Source organism: Melanotaenia boesemani, chromosome 11 (assembly GCF_017639745.1).
Source record: "Melanotaenia boesemani isolate fMelBoe1 chromosome 11, fMelBoe1.pri, whole genome shotgun sequence".
NCBI lineage: Eukaryota > Metazoa > Chordata > Actinopteri > Atheriniformes > Melanotaeniidae > Melanotaenia > Melanotaenia boesemani.
In genome coordinates, this window is record NC_055692.1 from 9,155,316 (window position 1) to 9,179,225 (window position 23,910).

General features: G+C 37.1%; 2 protein-coding genes across 4 annotated transcripts; both read left to right on the forward strand.

Annotated features, from left to right (window-relative positions):
- Positions 1–2,715: 2,715 nt before the first annotated feature.
- Positions 2,716–13,260, forward strand: erap1b (endoplasmic reticulum aminopeptidase 1b). Of its 3 annotated transcripts, XM_042000199.1 has the most exons (20): positions 2,716–3,099; positions 3,376–3,898; positions 4,014–4,152; positions 4,304–4,438; positions 4,623–4,743; positions 4,934–5,088; positions 5,319–5,432; positions 5,631–5,762; positions 5,932–6,063; positions 6,978–7,061; positions 7,247–7,404; positions 7,566–7,645; positions 7,765–7,948; positions 8,099–8,255; positions 8,713–8,897; positions 9,018–9,179; positions 9,597–9,737; positions 9,976–10,057; positions 12,138–12,330; positions 12,366–13,260. In XM_042000199.1, the coding sequence occupies exons 1-19, from the start codon at positions 3,072–3,074 to the stop codon at positions 12,306–12,308; spliced, it is 2,883 nt and encodes a 960-aa protein (XP_041856133.1). In that variant the 5' UTR covers positions 2,716–3,071; the 3' UTR covers positions 12,309–12,330; positions 12,366–13,260. The 3 variants fall into 3 exon arrangements, with proteins under 3 accessions (XP_041856133.1, XP_041856132.1, XP_041856134.1); XM_042000198.1 differs by having other exon boundaries at positions 12,138–13,260; XM_042000200.1 differs by having other exon boundaries at positions 3,384–3,898; positions 12,138–13,260.
- A 1,584-nt stretch (positions 13,261–14,844) lies between these two features.
- Positions 14,845–17,810, forward strand: si:dkey-283b1.6. Its single transcript, XM_042000685.1, has 4 exons — positions 14,845–14,920; positions 15,674–15,769; positions 17,149–17,413; positions 17,513–17,810. The coding sequence occupies exons 2-4, from the start codon at positions 15,741–15,743 to the stop codon at positions 17,615–17,617; spliced, it is 399 nt and encodes a 132-aa protein (XP_041856619.1). The 5' UTR covers positions 14,845–14,920; positions 15,674–15,740; the 3' UTR covers positions 17,618–17,810.
- The last annotated feature ends 6,100 nt before the right edge of the window (positions 17,811–23,910 follow it).

Below are 23,910 nucleotides of genomic sequence, written 5' to 3' on the forward strand. Positions count from 1 at the left end.
CACCACCAGCAGCCTGAACTGTTGATACAAGGCAAGATGGATCCATGCTTTCATGTTGTTTACAGCCCATTCTCCTCTGACCTCCAGCATCATTAAGGCATTTTGATTCAGACAACTGCTGGTCCCTGGATATTTCTTTCTTTTTTGGGCCATTCTCTAGTTGAATTTGAAACTCACAGAATATGATCAGTTTCTGAAATATTCAGACCGGCCCCAGATGGGCCAGTCTGAGTATTTCAGTATTAGCCACCAAACCAGTTTGGTGGGCATAAAGTTTTAAAGGCATAAAGTTTGAAACTGAAAAACAGAAATCTGAACGTGTAAAATTAAAGTCTGAGGGTGAAATTAAAATCTGAAACTGTAACAAATAAAAATATCTCAAACTTGAAAACATGTAGTAGCTAGCTACCAAAGAACATAATTAAAATTTATTCAGAAAAATACAAAAAATAATCCCACTGAAATTCCAATTAATATAAAAAAATTGATACATTGATACAAAAATTGATACATTGAATCCAAGCGTTTTTTTGTTAAAGTTCACACTAAAAACGTGACTTTCCTTTTCAGATTAATTACTTATTTATTTTTTCACTTTCAAATGAACAAACATTAAGGTTCTGATTTTGCTGCATATTTTCCATCTGCCTGCTCTCTGCCGGATCGTCGGCTGCCTTGGTGTTTTCCTGCCTGCTTACCCTCCATCGGTCATCCTGTTATTATCAGCGGCCCTGCCTCCCTCTCGTCTAAGGTCTCCTCCAGCTTTAAAGTAAGCTCTTCAATCGGTTCCATTCTTTCTAACACTACTGTTGATCCTGGATCCTTCACCTGCAGAAATACAACTCTTGTCTCTTCCCTTTCCCACCGTCTTCGCTGTTTCCTCTGTGCCTGTCTCACCTATTTGTTCAATAAAGAGCTGTGAAATTGAATTACTGCGTGGTCTGGTTCGCTCCTGAGTCCACTGTAATTCCCTGGCCTGAATGTCCTGACATGCACTGAATGTATGGGTCCTCTACCGGAGCTGCATCGATGAAAGATCAGGTGTCGCGCCAAGAAAGTTATCCTCGACAGAAATTGTATCCCCTGACACGGGAGCGCGCACTCCTTCAGTCTTTGATCGTCTTCACTATGCTGGATTCCAGCATGTGAACAGCAAAACAACAGCGTGCAAGTTACTTAAATAATTGTTTGAGGATTGTTAATGTGTCAGTGAGGTTTTGCTAAGTTTCTAGTAGTAGTAAGTTCTTGACTATAATTCTGTCCATCAGTGCATCTTATCCGAGATCAAATAATCCATATCATCAACTGCACAGTAAAACAATCACACTATAACCTGAATTGTTTCCCTCCACAATTACAGTTTTTATATAATCATTTAACAATATTAGTGTATTGCTATGTCCTACATGACGTCAATTATGGATGCTGTAAAGAAATTAGGTCCAATGACTCACTGTATGAAGTTAAGAAACAAGCTACCATCCAGAAAACCTGTAATGATTCCATATATATATATATATATATATATATATGAGGCTATGTCTTATGCAAAAGAAAAATGAATAGGCCTACTGAGGACCAGAAAGCTTTTGCATTTATTGTATTTTTAAGGTGCCATTAAGTTCTACCATCATACTGTGCATAGTCTGTCATATCATCTCTTTAAAGCTCAGTCTGTGTTGCAACACAAGGTGTTTGACCTGATCATATTTTATTACTTTAAAAAATAGGAGGAAGTTTACATTTTATTCGCTAAAGTTGAAGGCAGCCTTATCAGTCTTCCAGAATCTGTATCTCCTGTCTTTAGCTTATATGATATCCTAACATCAGTTTTCATTTATAGATGACTCAGATAACATGTACTTATGACAATAAATATGAGGAAGTTTAGTCTTTATATACAAAGTTATAGGGGGCACACATTCTGGCAAGCAGCATTACTCAGCTTGCCAGAATCTGTGTCCCTTGTCAATATAGCTTATATTTAATAATTAAATAGTTTTATTTATAGATACCTTATATGAAACCTAATGACTGCAGCAAGTAAGTGGAAGTTTGGTCTTCTTATACAAATGTTATAAAGGGGGCTAACATTCTGGCACAGTGCACCTCAGGCTGCCAGAATCTGTCTCCCCTCCCATTAGCATGTTGTATCCTACCATCATGTGTTATCAGATTAAACCTAATTTCTGCAGTAAAAATGAGGAAGTTTGGCCTTCATATACAAAAGTTATTTAGGGGACAGATTCTGGTAGGCAGCATTTCTCAGCCTATGAGAATGTGTATCACCTGTCAATAGTTTATAAGGAATCCCACCATTAGCTATGTTATTTATCTTGCACCTAAAGTTAGAAGTTAACAGTTTGTCCAAGTACTTGCTGAGTCTTCTGGGGTTTGACAATTAAATAATAATTGACATACAGTTGTCATTTCTGCATTATTGAAAGATTATTTGCACATTACTTAGAAGGTAATCCAGGACGGGACTGTTCTTCCCTGCTCGCCAAGGTAAACAGAAGTGTATGTAAGTCAGCACTTACTGCCTTAACAGTTATCTGTTTTTATTTTTAGTTGAAATTGGAACTGAAGTTTAAAGCGCTCCCTCACATTTTGGATTCAGCAGTCTGGCTCTGTAAGATTCTCGGCTTCCGTAATGGCGCCATCTAGTGGTCAAATATATTATTTTCATTGTCACACGGAACTTCCTGTTTACTTCCTATAACTCTTGTGGTTCTTGGTTTAATTGATCTTCATGCTAGCTTTACTGTTTTTTTGTAATGGGAGATCTACTTGTAGAATGACATTTGTAACTTATTTGCTGGTCGTTTTATACATGTCGACGGATGTTTTCCTACCACAGACTAAACTCCGTGTTTTAGCTGCAGACATGAGAAGGCACTTCACAATATGACACGATAATATGACATTTATAGATATCAGTCGTGTAACACACTTGCTGGCGTTAGCATAAAGTGCTGATATAGCATCACTGTAGAGTTTTTTTTCCCTATTTTTTTCCCGGCATGCATTTTTGTCTTCGTATTCCGTTTCACTTTCACTCCTGACTTTGTATGAAAACTACCTGCTGGAGGCGAAACGGTAACGTGAACATTTTGATATGCAGTAAATAAAATAAGCTGGTATTATAAATAAAAGGCTTCAGGATGCATTACTATTTATTTACGTTGAGATGGCAGTTTTTGTGTTGCGATTTGTGACCATAAATTTATTGAAATTTGAAATCGAAAGTGTTATATTCTTCGATCCTTCGTCTGAATTTCACCGTGTTTGCACTGCAGTATTTTAATTATCTATATGAGTATGTCTTAGGACTTTATTGTGATGCTGAGATAAAATATGGTTTTGTTTTATTAGTATTGCAGGTGAGAGGATTTCCTGCTGCCATTGCCACCATGTTTCCTCTCCTGTTGGTGCTCCTTGTTCTCTATCCTTCCTCATATGGAGCTCAGATACGAAGTCAAGCCCAAACCAAAGAGCCCCCATTAGCCACCAATGGCCAGGTGTTCCCCTGGGATCGCATGAGACTCCCTACAACCATCGCTCCCCTCCACTATGACATGACCATCCACCCCAACCTCACCAACCTCGACTTCACTGGTGTAGTTCGTATTGAACTGGATGTGCTGGAAGACACCAACACCATCATTATTCACGCCAAGCAAATGCACGTATCCAATGTGCTGCTCCTCGCACCTGAAGGCGTGAGGCCTTTGAAGGTGTTGGAGTATCCAAGTTTTCATCAGCTCGCCCTGCTGTCAGACTCTGTGCTGATCAAAGGTAGGAAGTATGAGGTCCAGCTGGAGTTTGCTGCCAACTTGTCAGACAGCTTCCATGGTTTCTACAAGAGCAGCTACCGCACCAGCACTGGGGAGGTCCGGTAAGACCGCAGATCTTCTTTGTTATGACCTCCAGGGCATCACTGTAGCACAAAATTATAATATCCAGAACAATAATATCCAACATTGTGTAAGTGCCTGTTCTGTTTGATACAGAGTCCTGGCATCTACGCAGTTTGAAGCAACGTTTGCTCGAGGAGCCTTCCCCTGTTTTGATGAGCCTGCATTCAAAGCCAAGTTCACCATACGGATCATCCGAGAGCCACGCCACATAGCCATTTCTAACATGCCCAAGGTACATGTAAACACATCAGGAACAGTAAAACAGAAGGCAAAGAAATAGGATCTGCTTGTTTTACACTTCAGGGCCTCGTTTACTGCCATCAGTTCATCTAAAGCTCTCGTCTCGCTTTTCTTCTATTTCTTTCTTTTCTTACACATCTTAGGTTAAAACAGTGGAGCTGCCTGGTGGTTTGCTTGAGGATCATTTTGACACGACTGTAAAAATGAGCACTTATTTGGTGGCCTACATCGTGTCTGACTTCCTGTCAGTTAGCAAGACCACCCAGCATGGTGTCAAGGTAGGATGCACAACAGATGCTGAGTCACTGTTTTATTCTCCAGTTCAGAAACTGTTTGGGTGGAAAATACTTTATTTAGTTAAACTGGTTTTGAAAAATTATTCATTTAAAGTATTCCTTTAACAACTCTGTATTATTTGCTACTGTATAAATGAACATGTTTCTTCATTGTTTTTCCTATCAGATCTCCATCTATGCTGTCCCTGAGAAGATTGACCAGACAGCTTTTGCTCTGGATGCTGCAGTCAAGCTGTTGGACTTCTATGATGATTATTTTGATATTCCTTATCCGCTTCCTAAACAGGGTAAGTGTAAATACATTTTATTACCAGTTCTTATGATATGGCAAGTATAACAGCAGCAGATTCCAAATAACTCTTGGCCAGTGGTCCTTAGTCCAGTTAGTATGAAGTGTTTTGAGAAACAGGTCAGAAGCTGGTGACACAAATGTAATGTATTTCTTTGTGTTTGTGTGCTTTGTCTTGCTCCCTGCAGACCTGGCTGCTATCCCTGACTTCCAGTCAGGCGCGATGGAGAACTGGGGGCTGACCACCTACAGGGAGACTGGCCTCCTCTTTGACCCTGAAAAATCCTCAGCCTCTGACAAATTGGGCATCACTAAAGTCATTGCCCATGAACTTGCACACCAGGTAACTGTCCAGTGACAGCTGAAAATAAATATTACACGTTCATGATTCTGCAAAAAAAGTCCCAAGTTACAGAAAGAGCAAAACATAGACAAACAGCTGGGCAGAAGATACAACTGTGTCCCATTCAGGGTTTCACACAGCTTAAGCAGGTTAAAGTTCAATATTCAACTGTATGTTAACTATTGTTTTTTTTTGTTGTTGTTTTTTTACTTGCTTTTCCTATCTCTCAGTGGTTTGGGAATCTGGTGACGATGGAGTGGTGGAATGACTTGTGGCTCAATGAGGGTTTTGCCAAGTTTATGGAGTTTATTTCTGTGGACGTCACCTTCCCAGAACTTCACGTGGTGAGAACTGAGATCACAAAACTACTGTTTTTGTTATTTTCCTTGCAACAAGATAACTTCAGAAATTACTTATTTGGAAAACAAACATATTGTTGTAGTATTATAAACTGCTGCACTTCTAATAAGTAAATAAAGTAGGTTAAACTACTTATGTTATACTACAAAAGTCACGTTAAAAAACCTCTGTCTTTGTCTCAGGATGACTTTTTCTTGGGTAAATGCTTTGAAGCGATGGAGGTAGACTCCCTCAGCTCCTCCCATCCGGTCTCAACTCCCGTGGAAAACCCCACTCAGATCCAGGAGATGTTTGATGATGTGTCATATGACAAGGTTAGTTTAATTTAGCATCTAGCCTTTTTATTGATGCTCTTCGAGTATGCAGGATATTGTAAATTTACAGATTCTTATTATTAGATTAGTGTTTAAGTATTTAGCTGTGCAGTGTGAGCTATACAGAGTTCATTTTCAACATATCTGTATTTTTGTTTGTATTTTTTAGGGAGCATGTATTCTGAATATGCTGCGGGATTTCCTCACTCCGGATGCCTTCGAGATTGGCATCATCCGATACCTGAAGCGCTACAGCTACCAGAATACTGTGAACAGCCATCTGTGGGAGAGCCTAACTGATGTGAGTATTGCTAGGTGGGACTTTTCCCCAAAAATGGGGGGAACCAAAATTGATTTTATGCTTTAAATAGTGACAGAACTGTCACTTTAGAGCTTGTTATAGTGGTTGGTAAAGTTTCTACGCTTCATCTCAGTGATCTTATATTCTCTGCAATAATTTTCTATAAACCTTTGTAATGTAAGGGTTACAACTGAAATCAGGTTTAGCATTTTTAACCACAACATTCAAACCTTCCGTTCAACCAATCAACATACAGTCGGTAGGCTAAAATATGCCTGTTGCTTTCTGACTTCATAGTCCAAACTTATGCATATTTGGTATGTGTGAATCATGAGAATTAACGGGTATGGCACTTTTCTCAGTAAGATTTAACCGACATGTGAAATGGGCTAGTGAGGGAAGCCTTTTCTCATGTCATCTGACTTTTTCCTGATTTTTGTGGGACTTAAACTGGAGTGGAAATTCAGGAAGACGTGGTCTGAAGAAAGATTTTGCAGTTTTAGTTTGAGAGCACTTAAATTTGAAATTTTGATGGTTGAAAACCAAAATCCATCTTAAAAAAATGAGCCAAGTTATAATTAGTTGTTAACCAGGACTCACCTGCATGATTGCTGTCTTATCAAACTTATTAGCTTGGGTGGACGATGCCACGTATATCCTCAGATTACTACTGAATTTGATTGTATTATAAGGTTTGAAACATGCTTCTTTTGCTGTCATTTGTTTTAACCTTGCCTTAAATTAAAGGAAACAAATGTACTAGTGAAACATTTATCTTGATTATGTAACTGCAGTATCAACCATGCTGTTGTCATTATCCAATTATGTTAGAGAAAGCATGCCACATATGTCTACAGTGTCATTTTGTGTATGTGTGTTATAATTCAGAAAAATATTGTGCATTTTGCCACTAGGTCTGCAGCTCTGATGAGTTGGACCAAGGCCGAATGAAACACACTGAATTCTGCTCTAAACGTAAACAACAGTCGAGAGCCTCGGTAAGTTTTCTTTTTTTGGTTTAACGAAGCATGCAGAATAAATAAACTAACTCATATTATTCATGCAATTAACCAGAGCGGAATTCTTTTACCAGAATTCTTTATTTTTGGATGTTTTACAATTTCATAGGCTGTTAGAATAACACATTACAGGTTAGCATGTGAAGTAATTGGTTCATGTGCAGAAGTGGTACTCTGGCGATGAGCTGGATGTGAAGACCATCATGGACACCTGGACGCTGCAGGAGGGCTTCCCGCTGGTCACTGTGGAGGTCAGAGGTCGGGAGGTGAGGCTCAGTCAGGAGCGCTACCTGAGGACAGACGATCCTTCCCTCACTGAAGGGTGAGTAAGAGATTGCATGTGTTATGGCGGATAATGAATGTAGCGTTTTCAGATCCTCCACATACTGTAATAGCTCTAATGTGAAAACTTTCATTATCCTCAAACTTTATCATCTTAAATAATTAGATTACTTATGTTTTTATTTCTTTGTGTGTTGATAGATTCCTGTGGCAGATTCCACTGACCTACATGACGAGCAGCTCGAACACCATCCATCGTTTCCTGCTCAAGACTAAGACTGGTGAGTGCTTTGCTCAGAGATGTGGCTAACTTTCTGTATTAGTAGATTTCATCTTCACATTTGAGACTAAATTTAAACAAAAGTTTCTTTAGTGCTTATCTGTACTCATTGCCTTTCAGATGTCCTGTACCTGCCTGAGGAGGTGGACTGGGTGAAGTTCAATGTGAACATGAGCGGCTACTACATGGTTCACTATGCAGGCGAGGGGTGGAACTCCATTATAAAACTGCTGCAGCACAACCACACTGCTCTGTCCGGCAACGACCGAGCCAGCCTCATCAACAACGTCTTCCAGCTGGTCAGGTCTGTTTTCTATAGAAACGGTTGAAGTAGTTCATATGTTTTCTTCTTGTCAATGAATTAAAGCTTTATTTAAATCACACAAGGAACACTTTTTCTTCCCTTTTGCTTCTGAAAGTGATCCTGATTAGAAAGTTGTCCTGTGTTTTGCAGTGTGGGGAAGGTGAGGCTGGACACTGCTCTGGAACTGTCCCTGTATCTGTCCAAAGAGTCTCAGATCATGGCTGTGACTCAGGGCTTTCAAGAGCTTGTACCTCTCTACAAGCTGATGGAAAAGAGAGACATGCCTGTCCTGGAGAACCAGATGAAGGTCAGTGGAGACGACATCAGAGAGCGTCACAGAACAGATAAAGTGCATGGAAGTAATGCACGCTAGTGCGTCTCCATAACTGTTTCAGTTGTTTTCTGAAGCAGATTTAACACTTAATCTGACAGAAATAAACAAATACAGCTCTGCACAGCTGTTTATTATAAGTTTTTTAAGCTGTGAGATGTAAAGATTAAGCTTTGTATATGATTATTTTACTTTGTCACTGGCTGTGCTAATGACTTTCAAATTTTCTTAAGTCAGTTTATCAAATAGTTAAAGATTTCTGAAAAATCTTACAAATAACAACAAATGTCTATATATATAATATATAAAAATAATATGATATATCATAAACTAATATATAAAACTACTCTTTCATAATTGATCAAAAGTCAAACTTGAGGACTGGGAGCCTCATTCATCCAAACTTCATACAAGGACCATTTGCATTCCTCAGAGCTACATTGTGGATCTGTTCCGGGAGCTGATTGATCAACAGGAGTGGACGGACTCTGGTTCAGTGTCTGAGCGAATGATGAGAAGTTACCTGCTGCTGTTCGGCAGCGTCAGGAACTACCTTCCATGTCTGTCCAAAGCCACCCAGCTCTTTAACCAGTGGAAGGAGTCTGATGGCACCATGAGGTCAGGTCACAGTCCCAAAGAGCACAACAAAGCTCTACTTTCAGTACTTCTGAGCACACTCATGAAAAACTTTTGCATTTTCAGATAGTGCATTATACTCAAATCCTTCTCTGTTTTTAGCCTCCCTGTTGACGTCACAATGGCCGTGTTTATGATTGGAGCTCGTACACCAGAGGGGTGGGACTTCCTGTTTGAGAAGTACCGCAGCTCTCTGCAGATGTCTCTTAAAAGTCGCTTGAAGAGCGCCATGGCTTTCAGCCCTCTGCAGGACAAGCTCCAGTGGTGAGTAGTAGACTGGAGAACCAGGAATATCAGTACTTCTTATTTATAAAAAGAAATATAATGTTCTTGTAAGAGTTACTTATCTCTTGTCAGTAATTTAAATTTGTTAGATAGTTTAGATTAGATTATTGTTCATTTTATTTAATTAAATAAGTTATTCAGCTAGGTTTCTTTGTTTATTGTTTAGTTATGAGCCATATATGGGGACTAAATGTATAAATATGGTGTCAAGTAATGGACCAGCATGAACCAGGGAGGGCTTATGTTTTTGTTTTTCCCAGCAGTCAGGGAAAATATGTTTGATCGTGTTTGTTTGGTCTATGGTGCATCTGTTACTCTTTTGGAATATGTTTTTTATTGAAGAAAGGCCACATCATTCTCTTCTCTCCTTCTGTTCTCTTTCTCTGCACTCTGCAGGATGATGGAGCAGAGCCTCCATGGTGAGGTGATGAAGACTCAGGACCTCCCTGATGTGGTTGTCTCTATCAGCAAGAACCCCCATGGCTACAAACTGGGCTGGGACTTCCTCCGAGCCCACTGGCACACCCTGATCAAAAAGTCAGACAGCTCATCACACAATAATACATTTTACTTAAGAGAATGCCTGATTGGGCCTTAAACTCATCATCCTTAATTCCAAAACAGAGCTAAACTAATATTTGGTATCGAACAAGTTCTACAGTATAATTATTAAACTAATTGTGCAGGCTAATTTTGTGCTAGCTTGTCAGGTTGAAAGGTTTATTTAAAAACAGGCATTAATAACATTTTATCCTTGTTTGCTTTGATGTGACAGATTTGACCTCGGCTCACACTCCATATCATACATGGTGACTGGGACGACCAGCCAGTACTCTACCAGGGAGATGCTTCATGAGGTCTGTGAGGCTTTCTTTACTTTTATATGAAAATATGGACCTTGAGCTGACCACTAGAAGACTAATGTCTTGTTTTAATGCTCATAGTATTGTTCACTTAATATAAAAACAAAATATTCTCTCTGTCAAATATAATTAATGATTTTAAGTTTAATGAGCATTATTAGCATTATTATATACTTTTATTGGTGTGAATTCAAACAACTGCACATTTTTATGTCTGTGAGCCACAGTGAGAAATGACTCATGGTAAAGGCTGGACAAAGTAAGAACTATTTTAGAACCTCTCAGCTCCTTTTGACACCTCCCAAAAAACACTATTCCAATTCATTAAATTCCCAAGGATTTCTTGAGTGAAAAGCCCTTTTCATGTCATGGCACAAGACTTCAACTAGGCTCAACTTGGCAATTCTAAAAGAGGAATTCTGCTCTTTTTAAATCTCTCTGTTGTTGATTCCAAGGCTGTATAGATTATTCAACATTGTCAACAATAGTCGACGATAAAAATAGTCGACAATGAATTTACCCGTCGAACACTGTCAGCAAAAAAAAGAAAAAGAAAAAAACTACAGAGTGAGACATAGTCTTCTTTTCTTATCTCTGCTGAGAGTTGCACATGCTCAATAAAGTCTGCCAGGGCAGACCAGGGAGCAAAACGGTGGCAAAGGACGTCAAAAGTCTGAAATAACTTCACGTTAAACAAAATAAATTAAATACATGTGAGATTTGTAAATCTCACATGTACGTCTGCAATGCTCGAACATTTAAAGAGGAACGTCGGACTTACACAACAACCTCATGCAAGATTTCAAAGCTGAAAGTGAAATAAGAGCCATTTATAATAATCATGAGATACATAATCCGATTAGTCGAGTAGTCGTTTTAATAGTCGGTGACGAATCAACCATTAGTCATTAGTTACAGCCCTAGTTGATTCAGGCATCCGTATCATAACCCAACCTCTCATAAACTTCATGCCATGGATTGCTACTAAAACTATAATTGAGTAGTTCCTATTATAATTAACAGATTAACTAAGTTTAGCATGTTAGTTAAACATGTATCGGAATTCTATTGTCCTATTCCCTTTGTTTTGTTTTGTTTTTATCTTCCTTTTTTTTTAACTTCTTGTTTTTTTCTTTTTAACTTTTTGTGTAGTTGTTGCAAGAGGTCTACTCCACAAGAGAATAACAATAGTCCTGAAATTCAATAAGTTTTATCTTATTGTAGACTTAGAGCAGTAATAATGAACTTTGGCAGACTTTCATACTTTGGTCCCCCCAAATAAAAGCTCACTCTCCATCTGTATTGCATCCAGTCTCTTCTCTGAGCTCTCCAGGCAGTAAAAGTCAGTCTTGCTCCATCGCGTTCTCTTTTTTTTTTTTTACTTCCTCCCCCGATGGTTTTCTCTTGCATTTCTTTACTGAGTAAGCCATGGTGTGCATTTAAAATGGTCAGCGTGTCGATATCAAGTCGTAAGACGCGATGCTGTAAAACAAAATGTAGCTGTCGTGATTCTCAGGGCTGCAAAATAAATTAGTGAATTGCAGTTTCTCAGCCTTTGGATGCTTCAGGACAATGACGACTCCAGGAATGAGCACAATGGATATCAGTATGCCATCAAAACGAGTCAGAAGCACAGAGTTGTAAGGACTCAAAAACTTATGTAGCTTTGTTTTATCTTATTATTGGAGATGAAAGCTGTTAAAAAAATCCAGTTATGTCCTCAGTACATAGCATCTCCATGACTGAGAATGTATGCAGACATTTTGAATTTCTTTATCTATTACGAGTAACTTTTGGAGAAAACGTAAGCATAGTTTTTCATACTTTTTCCAATGTTTACTGTGAGTTTGTTCTCTGAAGTCAGGAAAAGGAAGAAGTACGACTTCTTGTGCTTTAAGCCAAATTATAATAGTTTATAATTAAGTCTCGGTTATTCAAAACTGTTCACAAACATTTTATAGTGACTTCATGTCTTTAACTGATCCTTTTTTTCTTTAGTAAGAGGATAAATGTAATGTTGATCTCATGTCAAATCGATATGTAGATTTATGTGTTTCCCTTTTCCCGTTCTCAGATACAAAGCTTCTTCGGCTCTCTGACTGAGGAGACGGGCTTAAAGATGAGGTGCATCCAGCAGACCTATGAGACCATTGAGGATAACATCCGCTGGATGGACACAAACCTTCCTCTGCTGCAGGCGTGGCTGAATAAGCGCAACACAAAAATGCCTCATGAAGATTTATAAGAACATGAAGACAAAATGGCCAGAGGGGGATAATGAAGGTGTGGACTCAGGCTGGTCACAATCAAAAACGATAACTCTTAGCTTATTTTGAATGTAAATTTTATACCAGAATACACTTTATCATTAGATCATTGGTCATATAACATTGTATTTTCCATAATTGATAAAACACTTCAAACAGACCCTGATTTTAATTTATTTTCATACCACTCCAAACCACATCCTTAAAGTGAGCAATTAAGTGTTTCTCTGGTATCTGATTGAGGAAACAAAATTTCTGTTTAGGAAATTAACAATTTTTTAGGAGCTGTTTGGGTTGCTTTGTTTTTATCTTGTGCTCAGAGTTGAATGTTTATGTTTGTGGTTAAGTGTATTTGTGCAAGCGAGTGTGTTTTCAATGTGAATTAAGGATTGATAGTTTTTCACTGCTGTAAAGTTTTGGGTTTTGGAAAGATAATTAAGATTTAAGCTGCGTGGTACCAACAGAACACATACTGTAAATCTTTTACTGTTTTTTATGGACTATAAGTCTATAAGACTATAAGAAGAAAATCAGGAACTCAGTGAAGACAGAGAGATGTTTGCTGCCTTTACCCTTCAATAAAAAGGCTTAAAGGTAACATAAGCAAAACAGGAAAGAAATACCCTGGTGCACTTGTGAAAAAGCTAAATTTGACCTCCTTGTTTTCACCACTAACAGCACATCACATACTGTTTTGTATTTGCTTAAATTTGCAGAATTGACAACAAAATACGAACTCTGACTGCACTGTAAACATTTTTAGTGGAGACAAAATTGATATTTTTGATAGAAAAAAAGAGCAGTGACATGTTCCAAAAACACTTTGTTCTATTCAGCTCTGCACTGTCATGTTGCTGCTTTTAATTCTGTTAATTTAACAAAAACATGTTGAATTAATTATTGGATCCATAAACTATATTTGTCATAACATTCATATCTCTTTTACTTCACTGTATTCTACTATAAGTGTTTTGATCAGCCCCCCCCACGTCCTGGCAGTAATAAGGATGTAACCTTTGTATCCTTACAATCCTCTGATCAGCAGGCCAGAAGCTTTTCCCTTGGAAAAGACTGATTTTCCTGGTTTCCGCTGTCTTTTTGTTATCACTATGGCTCTGTTTTTTTGCCCCTCATTGTGGCACATTTGCCTTCTTCTTAGTCTTTGTAGATTATAGTTGCTTGGCTTCAGAGCTATTACATTAAACTGCTAAAATAACCATTTCAACCTGATTCATTATGAAAGACCTGTGAAAAGAAATGCATGACTTCAGAGTACCTAAATTTGTTGATAGTCCCTTAATTTCACACTGCCCACATTTCCAAATGGATTATTTTCTTTGACATATACAATTACTGTCTTTACATGACTTCTGAGTTAATAGGAAACAAGCTGTTAATATGTTAACATTTTTTTCACTGATCTTCAGCTGTGCTTGTTTCTAAGGTGACTTGACTACCAGCTTGTGGAAAAAGGTTACTGCCATAAATTCTTTTGATGGACCTTTATGACAAACTAATGAAACACATTTACCAGCAAAATGCACATGATTTCTAACAGTGCATATGGTCATAAGCCAAATACCTCTTATTCGGGTATAAAATTAGCACAGATATAAATCAAAAAGAAAAAATAATTCTTCAGTGGTAGATAACTTCCATGCATGAAAACACATAACACACCACCCCCTCGTCAGCACACCCACAATAAAAAAACTGTACTCTGCTCCACTAAGTTTGCCCTCCCAGCTCCACACCTGAGAAGAGACGTTGCTGGACTGAAGGTAGGAGGCCGACATTCAGCTTTGTGTTTCAGTTGCTGTTCAGATTTAATCTAATGAAATTTATTTACATGAAACTTAATCAGAAGCAGCTTTGTTTTCTGAGTATTTCCAAGGTTGGTGATCATGTGCTGGGAAAACTGACCTCACCTACTTCTTATGTCTTTATGTTATAATTTGTATTCCTGTTTTTTCCACTCTGTGTGGACCTGACCCACATGTTTATTTATGATATTCTTGTTATTTAGATGCTTATTCATCATTTTAGTAAAGATCAATATAGCGGATTAACACTGTGTGATTGCAGGTTGTTACTTGTGTCCTGTGATCAGATTTTTTGTAAAGCTCAGAGCCAGTTTAGTTTTTATACAACAGGGTATAAAGGTCATGGCATCATACAAAATGAATATTGTACATTCACTGGACAGCAATGATTTGTCAACAGATTATTAGTAAACAAAAATTTAGATGTAAGAGATAATGGGTGATATCAAGCAAAGCATTTAATCACTTCTAATGAAGCTTCAACTGTGTAGTCCGTGGTTTACACGTCTCTTTCTGTCTAATTGTCCTCAGCTTCAGTCTGTTCTACCCTCAAACATCACTCATTAACTTTGCTTGCTCTCTGCTTGTTGTACCACTTCCTTTGACTATTTTCAGCTTGCAATTTTCTTGCCTATAGTTTATCACCACATTGTTGTCTTCAGTCTTTTTGTTCACTTCACTGTATGAAGACTTCTAATGCAACATGTTTCCAAATATTAAAAAAAAGAGTCAAATCTAGGCCCTGCTGATGGGGTTTGTAATCTCAGGTACATTCTCAAATTTTAAAGCATCACTTTAGTCCTCACTGATTACAAGTGCATGCCAGTTTGCTCAGTTTATGCTCTGGATATGTATATTTAGTAATATTACCATAATTGGTTGATGCTGCACTTGTAAGTAAGTAAACTGCGACAGTCCAGAAACAGCTCCTGTGATTTTCATGAACTTGTGTGATGCAATTACCCCTGAACAATGTTTTAAAAAGTGAATAATATAGGCCTCAGGAATCACATCATCCTTTATCACTTCATCTTACATGAATGTGACACAGCACTGGTCAGATTTAGCAACTCATGGGACAAATAATCCACAACCCCTGATGTCACCACTGATTTATACTGATACCTCAGACTTTCTAGGAATCTCTTACATCAGTCTTTCTGTTGATCACATGACAGACTTACAACCAAAGTGTTATAGCTTTTAACAAGGTATTTTTACATGACACCACCAGCTAGCACAGCTCAACAGATTGACCGTTTACTGTATGAGATTACGGCAGTACAGATTGTCGTCTTTTATCAATAAAGCTCTTGTATCACAGTGTCTAGGGCAAAACATTTATGAGTTGTGAGTGCAAAGTTTTCTGATGTAGCCAGGAGGAGGATATAAACCTGTTTTGTGTTAGAGAGCAGCAGCACGGGCCCACTTAAAGAAGCCTAATGAGCGAGCATGTTCAAACAACACACATTGTATTTTTAAATGATTGAATATTGAGCCTTTTAATGTTTGCATTGCAGGTTCTTTCTGTGGTCTGTGGTTCATCCTTGATTTTGATCTATCAAGTGTGGTCCTTCCATCTAAAGGATGATAAAATCTGCTTTCCCTTTTTTAGAGTAAGACATCTCTCTTCATCTACATGTTTCTGCAGTAGTTATTTTCACATGTTTTTGTTAATGTTGACTTCATCTTACAGTCATACTGTATGTATTTTACTTAATTATTTTTTCTTTATTATTTATTTGATATACAGTCACAAATAAAAGAGAAAATACACTCTCTTAGTTCAGCCTTACTGTTTACTGCACATAGTATAGTTGTGTTACACATGCATGAAGTACCTGATTAATGGATCATTACCAGTGTGAGCACCCCTGTAAAAGAAAAGGGTTTGGTAAAGCTTGCTGGTCAACACAAAATAAGAAGAAAGACAACCACAGTGAGTCCATCATTCTATAGTGAGTTAAATTATTAACAAGAAGAAAACAGTTAAGACAGATGCATCTCTTCCCAGGAGTGGATGTCCCAGCAGGTTTACCTCAAAGTCAGATTGTGCAATGTGCAGAACGACTGGAAAAAAAGAAAAATAAGAGCTACATGGACTCATTGAGACAAATAGACAGGTCTCGTTTTGCATGTTAACTGGTGATGTTTATGATACAATTAAATAATGACTTAACAAGAATGGCTTATTTTGAAGGTTGCAGAAGAACGTGGCAGCCTTTAAATCTTATTCTACTTTTTATTTATTATATTATTTTTTTTATCTATTCTATCCACCCATATACTAGAAAAATAGCTCTTAAATATGCTTTCACTGTAGTGGACACTATGCATGAAAATGCTTGTGTTAAATGTGAGGCCATCTGACCAACAACTAAAACTTGGCTGAAATTGTTAACAGGACAATGATCCCAAGCATGGCAGCAAATCTGTAACAGAAGGCATGAAACAGATAAAAAATAAAAAATCAAGTTATTTCAATGATCCATCAAGGTCCAGACCTCATTCTGACTAAAATGGTGTGGTGGAAGAGAGCTGTTCATAAACAAATAGCCCCCATTCTCAATGAACTGAAGCAATACTGTGAAGAGGACTGGGCCAAAATTCCTCCACAATTATCTCAGAGATATAATATCACAGAGACTACATTGTAGTCCTACAAGCTGTTGAATAATTGGAAGTAATAAGTGTTTCACCCTTCACACTTTGACAGTTTTTGTTAAATAAAGACAGAGTGTAACAAGTCATGTTGTGGTTCATTTTAACCATTATGTAAAATCTTAGAACTGAAACTGAGGTGTACTTTTTTTCTTTTTTTGTTTTACTTGTTTGTCTTATATGAACATAGCAAATATACTATTTTCTATCATATCAGAAAAAGTACAGAATGTTATCCTACCTGCCGATATAGGATAGGTTGATGTCCCCTATAAATCAATACAAAGAATCTGTAACCATTCTTCCACATTTTGCATCTCCATCTATCCTCAAGGATCTTCCTGGGCATCCTCGGTTTTGGTCTTGGCATCATGTTCTGCACCACTTTCTGCAAAATGTGCACACGCTTAAGAGAGGATCAGATTGAAAGGGAAGCACAAATGCGCTTGGACCGGGACAGCCACCTGCGATCCATTTATGTCATCCCCTTTCCTAGAAGCAGGTCACAAAGGGACAGTGAAGAGCTCAGTGAGGATCTCAACATACTACCACCTTTTCACAACTCGGTCTATTATGAGCCTCCACCTTCATATAATGAGGTGATTCTGATGTTGCTTTATTTCATGACTATTTTTTCAGAACTTAAATTGAATTTACTTTCTAAAGCTGATATTTGTTTTTCTCTCTGTCTGTTTCAGCTGGGAATTAAGCCCGATGATCTCCCTCCTCCTTACACAGAAAGTAGTTTACCTGTGTACACCTCAGCACCATCACCAACTCACACAGAAGCGGTAGAGTCGTAAACACACTCAACCATAAGGCAGGACCATCACACTGTGACTTTGTTGATATGGACAGTCCTGCACTGCCTCCAGGAGTTGAATGAACCAGAGCCTATAATGTTTCTAACAATTTTTGTTCTTTGTGGTGATGGATGCATTGATGGCACAAAAAAGAGCTAATGAAACAAAATGCACAAGGCTGTAAATGTGTGTTTATGATTGTGAAAACTGGATACCAATGTCTTAATTTATTAAGTTTTGCATTTGGTGTCTTAGTCTTTGTCTAATGAAGAAACATGAGCACTTCCACACTGAAACATGTTTTTATTTTAGGTTGTGTTCTTCATCAGGAGGCATTTATTTTTTTTATAACAATCTCAAGTCAAAACCTTGTGGCTTATTTACATAATAAAATTCAGCCCAAATAATAATGAGTGAAATGCAATTTTAATAAATTTAGCAGTACTTTGTTGGTATATAGCTCCATATTGTGAGAAAAAGAAATTAATTCACTCTTCATGAATCTAATTTACTTCACTTTTGTCCAAACACCAAATATTCACTGACAAGATTTTCTTTACTTTCATCAACTTTGCATTATTATTTATCTCTGTTTATAAATTCTTCCAAATCTGTATTAAAGAATTGCCTTTTCACTGATAAAAATCTCAACTTTAGATGATTGTTCAGCCTCATGGGGTGCTGTTAATGCTCTGAGGATCCTTCTCTGTTTACATCCTAAACAAATTTACATCTGAGTTGCAAAAAATGTAAAGGCAAGAACACAATGTCTCATAAAAGCACCTATTATTACACACAAAAGTTGTTTTAAGTGACGTTATTATGAATTAATGTTTGACGAAAGACTTGATGGTCAAGAACTTTCTCAAAATTAATCAAACAGAAGCTGAATTTAGATTCCTTTTCTTTCTACCTCCAATGTCATCAGTTTATTTTTATTTTTAATTATTTTTTTTAATCCTTTGGATTTTTCCCCCTCCAAGTTTCTTTTGGGGTGAGATAGTGCCTTAAATCAGAGGTGTGTTGAATATCTTCAGATCTTACAGACGTAGCTGTTTTCTGTAAGTTTCCTGAAGTCCTGCTTAAGTGACACAACTCAAAATGAAACGTTCAACTAGCAAAATAAATATAAGTAAAATTTCAGTGCAAAACTATGATTATAGTAGCTGGTCTATTCAGTTTCTGACAGGCAAGATGAAGCATTTTTGTCTATCTGCTACAATATTTCTGTAGTGTCACCCAAAAAATACAGCTTGATTATCACTCTTTTGGTCGTACAATCTTTTAATAAATAAAACATGTACTACTGTAATCAAATATAATGCATATTTTACCAATGGGGGAATAAAAGTTGATATTTTTTGTATGTTATGTGTCACATCTACTGAGTTAAAGCTGAACTTTGAGCTTAACTTTGAGAGCTGAATGTTATAGGTGCACACACAAACTTAATGCTGGTTGGTTTTATGACAATGCAGATAGAAAGCCATTTGAAAAACCTAACATTGTGCAACAGACTTTGCACTTTGTCAGTCTGATCACAGTCATAACACACGTAGTTCTTACCATGTAAGATATTACAGTTGGACTTCCTGGACCAAGCAATCAGCAATGACAGTTGGATTGCTTAATAAAATAGGTATGTAACTGTGCCCTGTTTTAAATTGAATAAAAGGATTTTTGTGTTTTGTAGGGCATGTAGTTATGTTTGTCTGTATTTGTTCATTTGCAGGGCGGCAGAGAACATTCTCACCCAGTGGAGGTTTGCTTAAGGCAAGGCAGTTTATTTGTATAGCACATTTCATGTACAGGACAATTCAAAAGCTGCAGACTGCTGTTACAGAGCGCAAACCCAACACAAGAGGGCAGCACAAGCACAGCAGATTAAAATATAGCTACAGGAAAATGTAATGGTTTAATTTATGTTTACATTACCAACTACAATTTTATCATTTTAAGTTTGGTAAATATACAATACTGACTAAAAAGATGATCTGTAACAAGTTTGATTTAGAGTATTGACAGTGTGAGACATGCTCAGTTGACCTGACATGCAGCTGTCGTCTTTAAATTACATCTTAAATTAAATGTCACTAGAAATTAAATGTTTAACCTTGGTAACTTTCGTCTTTTTTATGTTACAAGATATTACATGAGCAAAATTAGCCATAAATTCAGTGGCTGAATATTCATTATTTGTACAGTCTCAGAACGGTGGTCAGACAGCCCAAACGTTCACTATAGAAGATGGAAAGAACCAATCCTACAACTTCCTGGGTGGCTAATTTTTCTTTTAAATCCTTCTTATTTGCATGCACTGAGAGGAGCGAATGAATTAAAAAATAAGATCAAACTGCTGGACAGGTTAACATGAGGCAGGCTTTAATATATTCTTTATTTATTGGCTTGTCAGTGTTTTATCATGGGCAACTACTTTGGAAAATTTCATAAGAAATCAGAAATCTGACATTGAATCCAGTAAAAGTGTCTACAAGTCATAAAGATAACGAGCAAACAGCAATTTTTTTTAAAAATTTTTTTTTAAATTTTTTAAATTATTTTTTTATTTGAAAAATAAACAATAAAAAGAAATAGATGATAACAAGAACAAAAGAAAAGTAGTAGGAAATGTTTGTCGTGGGCTGTGGGTTTTTGGGTTCAGAATTGGATGTTGAACATTTTTGATGTAATGTTCTTTCACCGTATTGAAGTTTTGTATTAACTAATTTAAGTTTTGAGTTCATTTAGGTTTTGTTCTGTTCTGTTTTCACATTATGCAACTTACTGTTGAGTTTTGTGGTGCGTGCTCTTTAGTTGTTTCAGTTAGATTTTTTCCTGCCCTCCTTACACATGGTTTCTGTTTACTTATTATCACACCTGCTCCTCATTAGCTATTTTTTTTTCCCTCTGTATAAAAACTCCTTTGGTGTATTTTGCCACTTGCCAGTTTGTTGTCAATCCCATCCTAGTACCCCCCAGCTTGTCAGTCATTCCATCCATTCTTGAGTTTTGGTTTGTCTTTAGTTTTGAGTTATGAATTTTTTTTTATCCTCCCCTTGCAGCATCTTATTTCTACATCTGTCTGCCTCCTGTCTTCTAGTCCTGTGTTTGCACTTACTTCATTGTCTTTAACTTTGCCACACAAAAAAAAAAATCCAAAAAAACTAGTTTTTTTTTTTACATAATATACTTTAAAGAGGCAGATTTGAAGATACCAGATTTTTCAAACATCTTTGCAAAATCAAGGTATGTTTCTTTGAGGCAGAGAGCAAACGCATGTGGGTTTCTTTGAGTGACACATTTCATGTACAAGACAACTCGAGGGCCTATAGGGAGCAACAAATCCACTCCTCGAGGGCTGGTATCTTACAGGTACTGAATGTGTCCCTGTAGCAGCACACCTTATTCAAATGCTTTGGGTTCATTAACAAACTTGCTCAAAACAAAATCAGGTTTTACAATAGAGAAACATCCAATACCTGCAGCACACTGGCCCTTGAGAACTGGATTTGGTTGATCACATGTAACTTTGAAAGCATTATTGCAAGGTGCAAAAGAAATATTAAATAGGATAAATAAATAAATTTAAAAGAAAAAAAAATAACAAGCAAAAATAGAGAGAAACAGACAAAGGAATACATACAGTGAAGTACATGAGGTACAAATAACTGGCAACAAGAAATGGATCATTGTCATCACCATCACTGTTAATGCTCATATGTGAAAAAATACATTCAAAAGGAGAATTTATTCTAACACAAGGATAAACTGCACAGAGAAGGAACTTCATGATGAGTGTGGCACCACTTGAGCCAGATCATATTCAGATCAATAACCTCTAAAACCAGAAACTTCTGCTCCCCCACTTTGCTGTTCTGCATGCCTCAGATTTCTTTCCCTCCTCCAACGCCCTCAGATTCTTCCTCCTCTCTTTGCAACTCTTACTCTATGTCTTATTTCATTTCTCTCTGCTTGTTCCCTTTATAGCATTTTCTAATTTATGTCACCATCTCTTCACTGCTTCACCTAAGACCCATACACCCGTCCTTCCACTCTGGCCTCCCTAAGTCCCCTTATGGGACTCTATAGGTTGACCCAGCCTGAAATGATTTCCATGGAATTTTATTTTTCCATGTAACAACATTTTTTCCAGCTCCCTAGACTTTTGAATTACTTGCTTCAGGGTTTTGTGAGATGACTCACTATATATTTGATTTTATGCTTTGATTGCTTTTGAATAGTTTTCATTGTCTGCAATGAAAATGAACAATTTGTACAAATCATTGTGCAAATTTAAGTATTGATTTATTTTTGTGAAACAATGCCCAGAAATGTTTTTCCTTATATGTTTTGCAAAGTTTTGAAAATATAAAATCTATACCACCAAATAAATTTGCAGGGTTCATTCTGACCTATTTGTCTAAAAACTGTCCAAGCTGGCAATCTTTCCTCCATTTGAACTCTCTGTTATTCTGGTCATGAATGGATGCAAAGTTATCCATTTGCTTTCCTCTATGAATCCTTTGTGTATTCAGCTGTATTTACCTTTGCATTACTGAATTAAACAGTCAAACCAAACCACAATGAGTCTCATAAATTGGATCTAATCTGGTCCACATTTTTTGCAAACTACAATACAATTTAAAGCCTTGTTACAGCAGTTTGAGTGATGCTTGGCCTCTTTGTGCCTGCATTAATGGCTCACATGTGGGCAGTTTAAGAAGCCATTGTGTCCATCAAACTACAAAGAAATCTCATTACCCTGTAAGAGACCCTGCCTGCTGGCAGATAAACAAGTCAACAATGCTAGAAAGTAGAAACAGACAGTTAAGCTAATGAAAAAGGATTTTGATCACCTTGTAGGTGAACTATTTAAGTTTTCTGGTGCCGAGTCTTCTGTTTTTTTTGCAGGTCTGAGAGACACATGCTTGATTCTGGAATAGATTCAGTTGAAGAAATCTGCCTGAGGCTGAACTGACAGAAAGAACACAAGATAATATAAAAAGAAATGGAGAGGAAGTGGGTATGTTTGTGCAAGTGAGCATGATGCTCAGAGAAAAGAACAACAGAGTCGCTTGTACTGAGAATATCTGACCAGTGTTTGTGTGCGTCAGTCTGTTCTTTCATGAATGAAAGCTGTGCACAATTAATCTGCCTATAGTATATAACTAAAACTAATCAACTGATCAAGATCTGTTTTCCTTTCAGATTCCTTTTCCAGCATGAAAAATATACTCACGCAATGATTTTAAGAATTTCTAAAACAATTATATATATATATATATATATATATATATATATATACATATATATTAAAACAGAACAAAGCACCAAAATGTGTTCTATTTCTGGTACATACTCTTTCAAAACTTTCTGGAAAAGTAATAAATGCCATCAACTAATTGAGTTGGTATGCTGATTTTTATGATTGGGCCGGGCTAGTTTAGCTGATTATATTTGCTCAGTCATGCTAAAACTGTATTATGCTACTCCAGTGATTATGCAAACAACTGGTGACACTTGATTGGACTGGCAATGCTACAAGTCAGAACAGCCTTTTTCTTGTTAAGTGCAGCACACAGACCTGTTAATATGAGTTGTAGCATGACTATATCGACATCATCTTTCATGTTCCAAATATATTAATTTGTATTTAACCCCTTAATGCCTGGATTTATCTACAATGATATAAAAACAAAATAAAAACAGGAAAAAAATCTGAGAAAAAAAAAAAAGACTGGAATGAAATAACATACAGTTAAACATTAAATAAATTAACAACAATAAAGATAAATTATAATTAAATAACAAATAAGTCTGAATAAATTAAATAAATCATTTATGTTAATTAGTTAAAAGCAATAAAATAAACAAATGCCACCACTGAAGTGTCCTGGGGTTAAACTAATTAAATCAACTAGTTACATCAGTCATTGCTTTGGTATGTTTTTATTCTTTTAAAATGTGCATATTCAGCTTGTTACAGCCATGCATGTATTCCGTTCTTTGCATTCCAGCTTCCACTGATATCTGCTTCCATATGTTTTTGTATATAGTTGCCAATTCCTGGAAGTCCAGTCTGCTCTGGTCAGTTAGACACAGCTGAGCAGGCACCACCCACCATTTTGCATGACTGCTGGTGGTCTCTATTCATCCATCCATCCATCCATCCATCCATTCCTCTGTCTGTCCTTCCATCCATCCATCAGCTTCTCCCGATGGATCACAAGACCTACTTCCTGACCACCTGATGAACCTCTATTGAATCCTGTGTTGGATCTGGAACCTCCACT

Excerpts from the sequence above, each read along its gene's own strand:
- erap1b (XM_042000198.1), top strand. The coding sequence starts at position 3,072 with ATGAAAACTACCTGCTGGAGGCGAAACG. Across the intron at positions 7,646-7,764 it reads CCTGCTCAAGACTAAGACTG|ATGTCCTGTACCTGCCTGAG; the intron begins GTGAGTGCTTTG and ends ATTGCCTTTCAG. Across the intron at positions 10,058-12,137 it reads CCAGGGAGATGCTTCATGAG|ATACAAAGCTTCTTCGGCTC; the intron begins GTCTGTGAGGCT and ends TCCCGTTCTCAG.
- si:dkey-283b1.6 (XM_042000685.1), top strand. The coding sequence starts at position 15,741 with ATGATAAAATCTGCTTTCCCTTTTTTAGA. Across the intron at positions 15,770-17,148 it reads TCTGCTTTCCCTTTTTTAGA|GATCTTCCTGGGCATCCTCG; the intron begins GTAAGACATCTC and ends TCTATCCTCAAG. Across the intron at positions 17,414-17,512 it reads CTCCACCTTCATATAATGAG|CTGGGAATTAAGCCCGATGA; the intron begins GTGATTCTGATG and ends TGTCTGTTTCAG.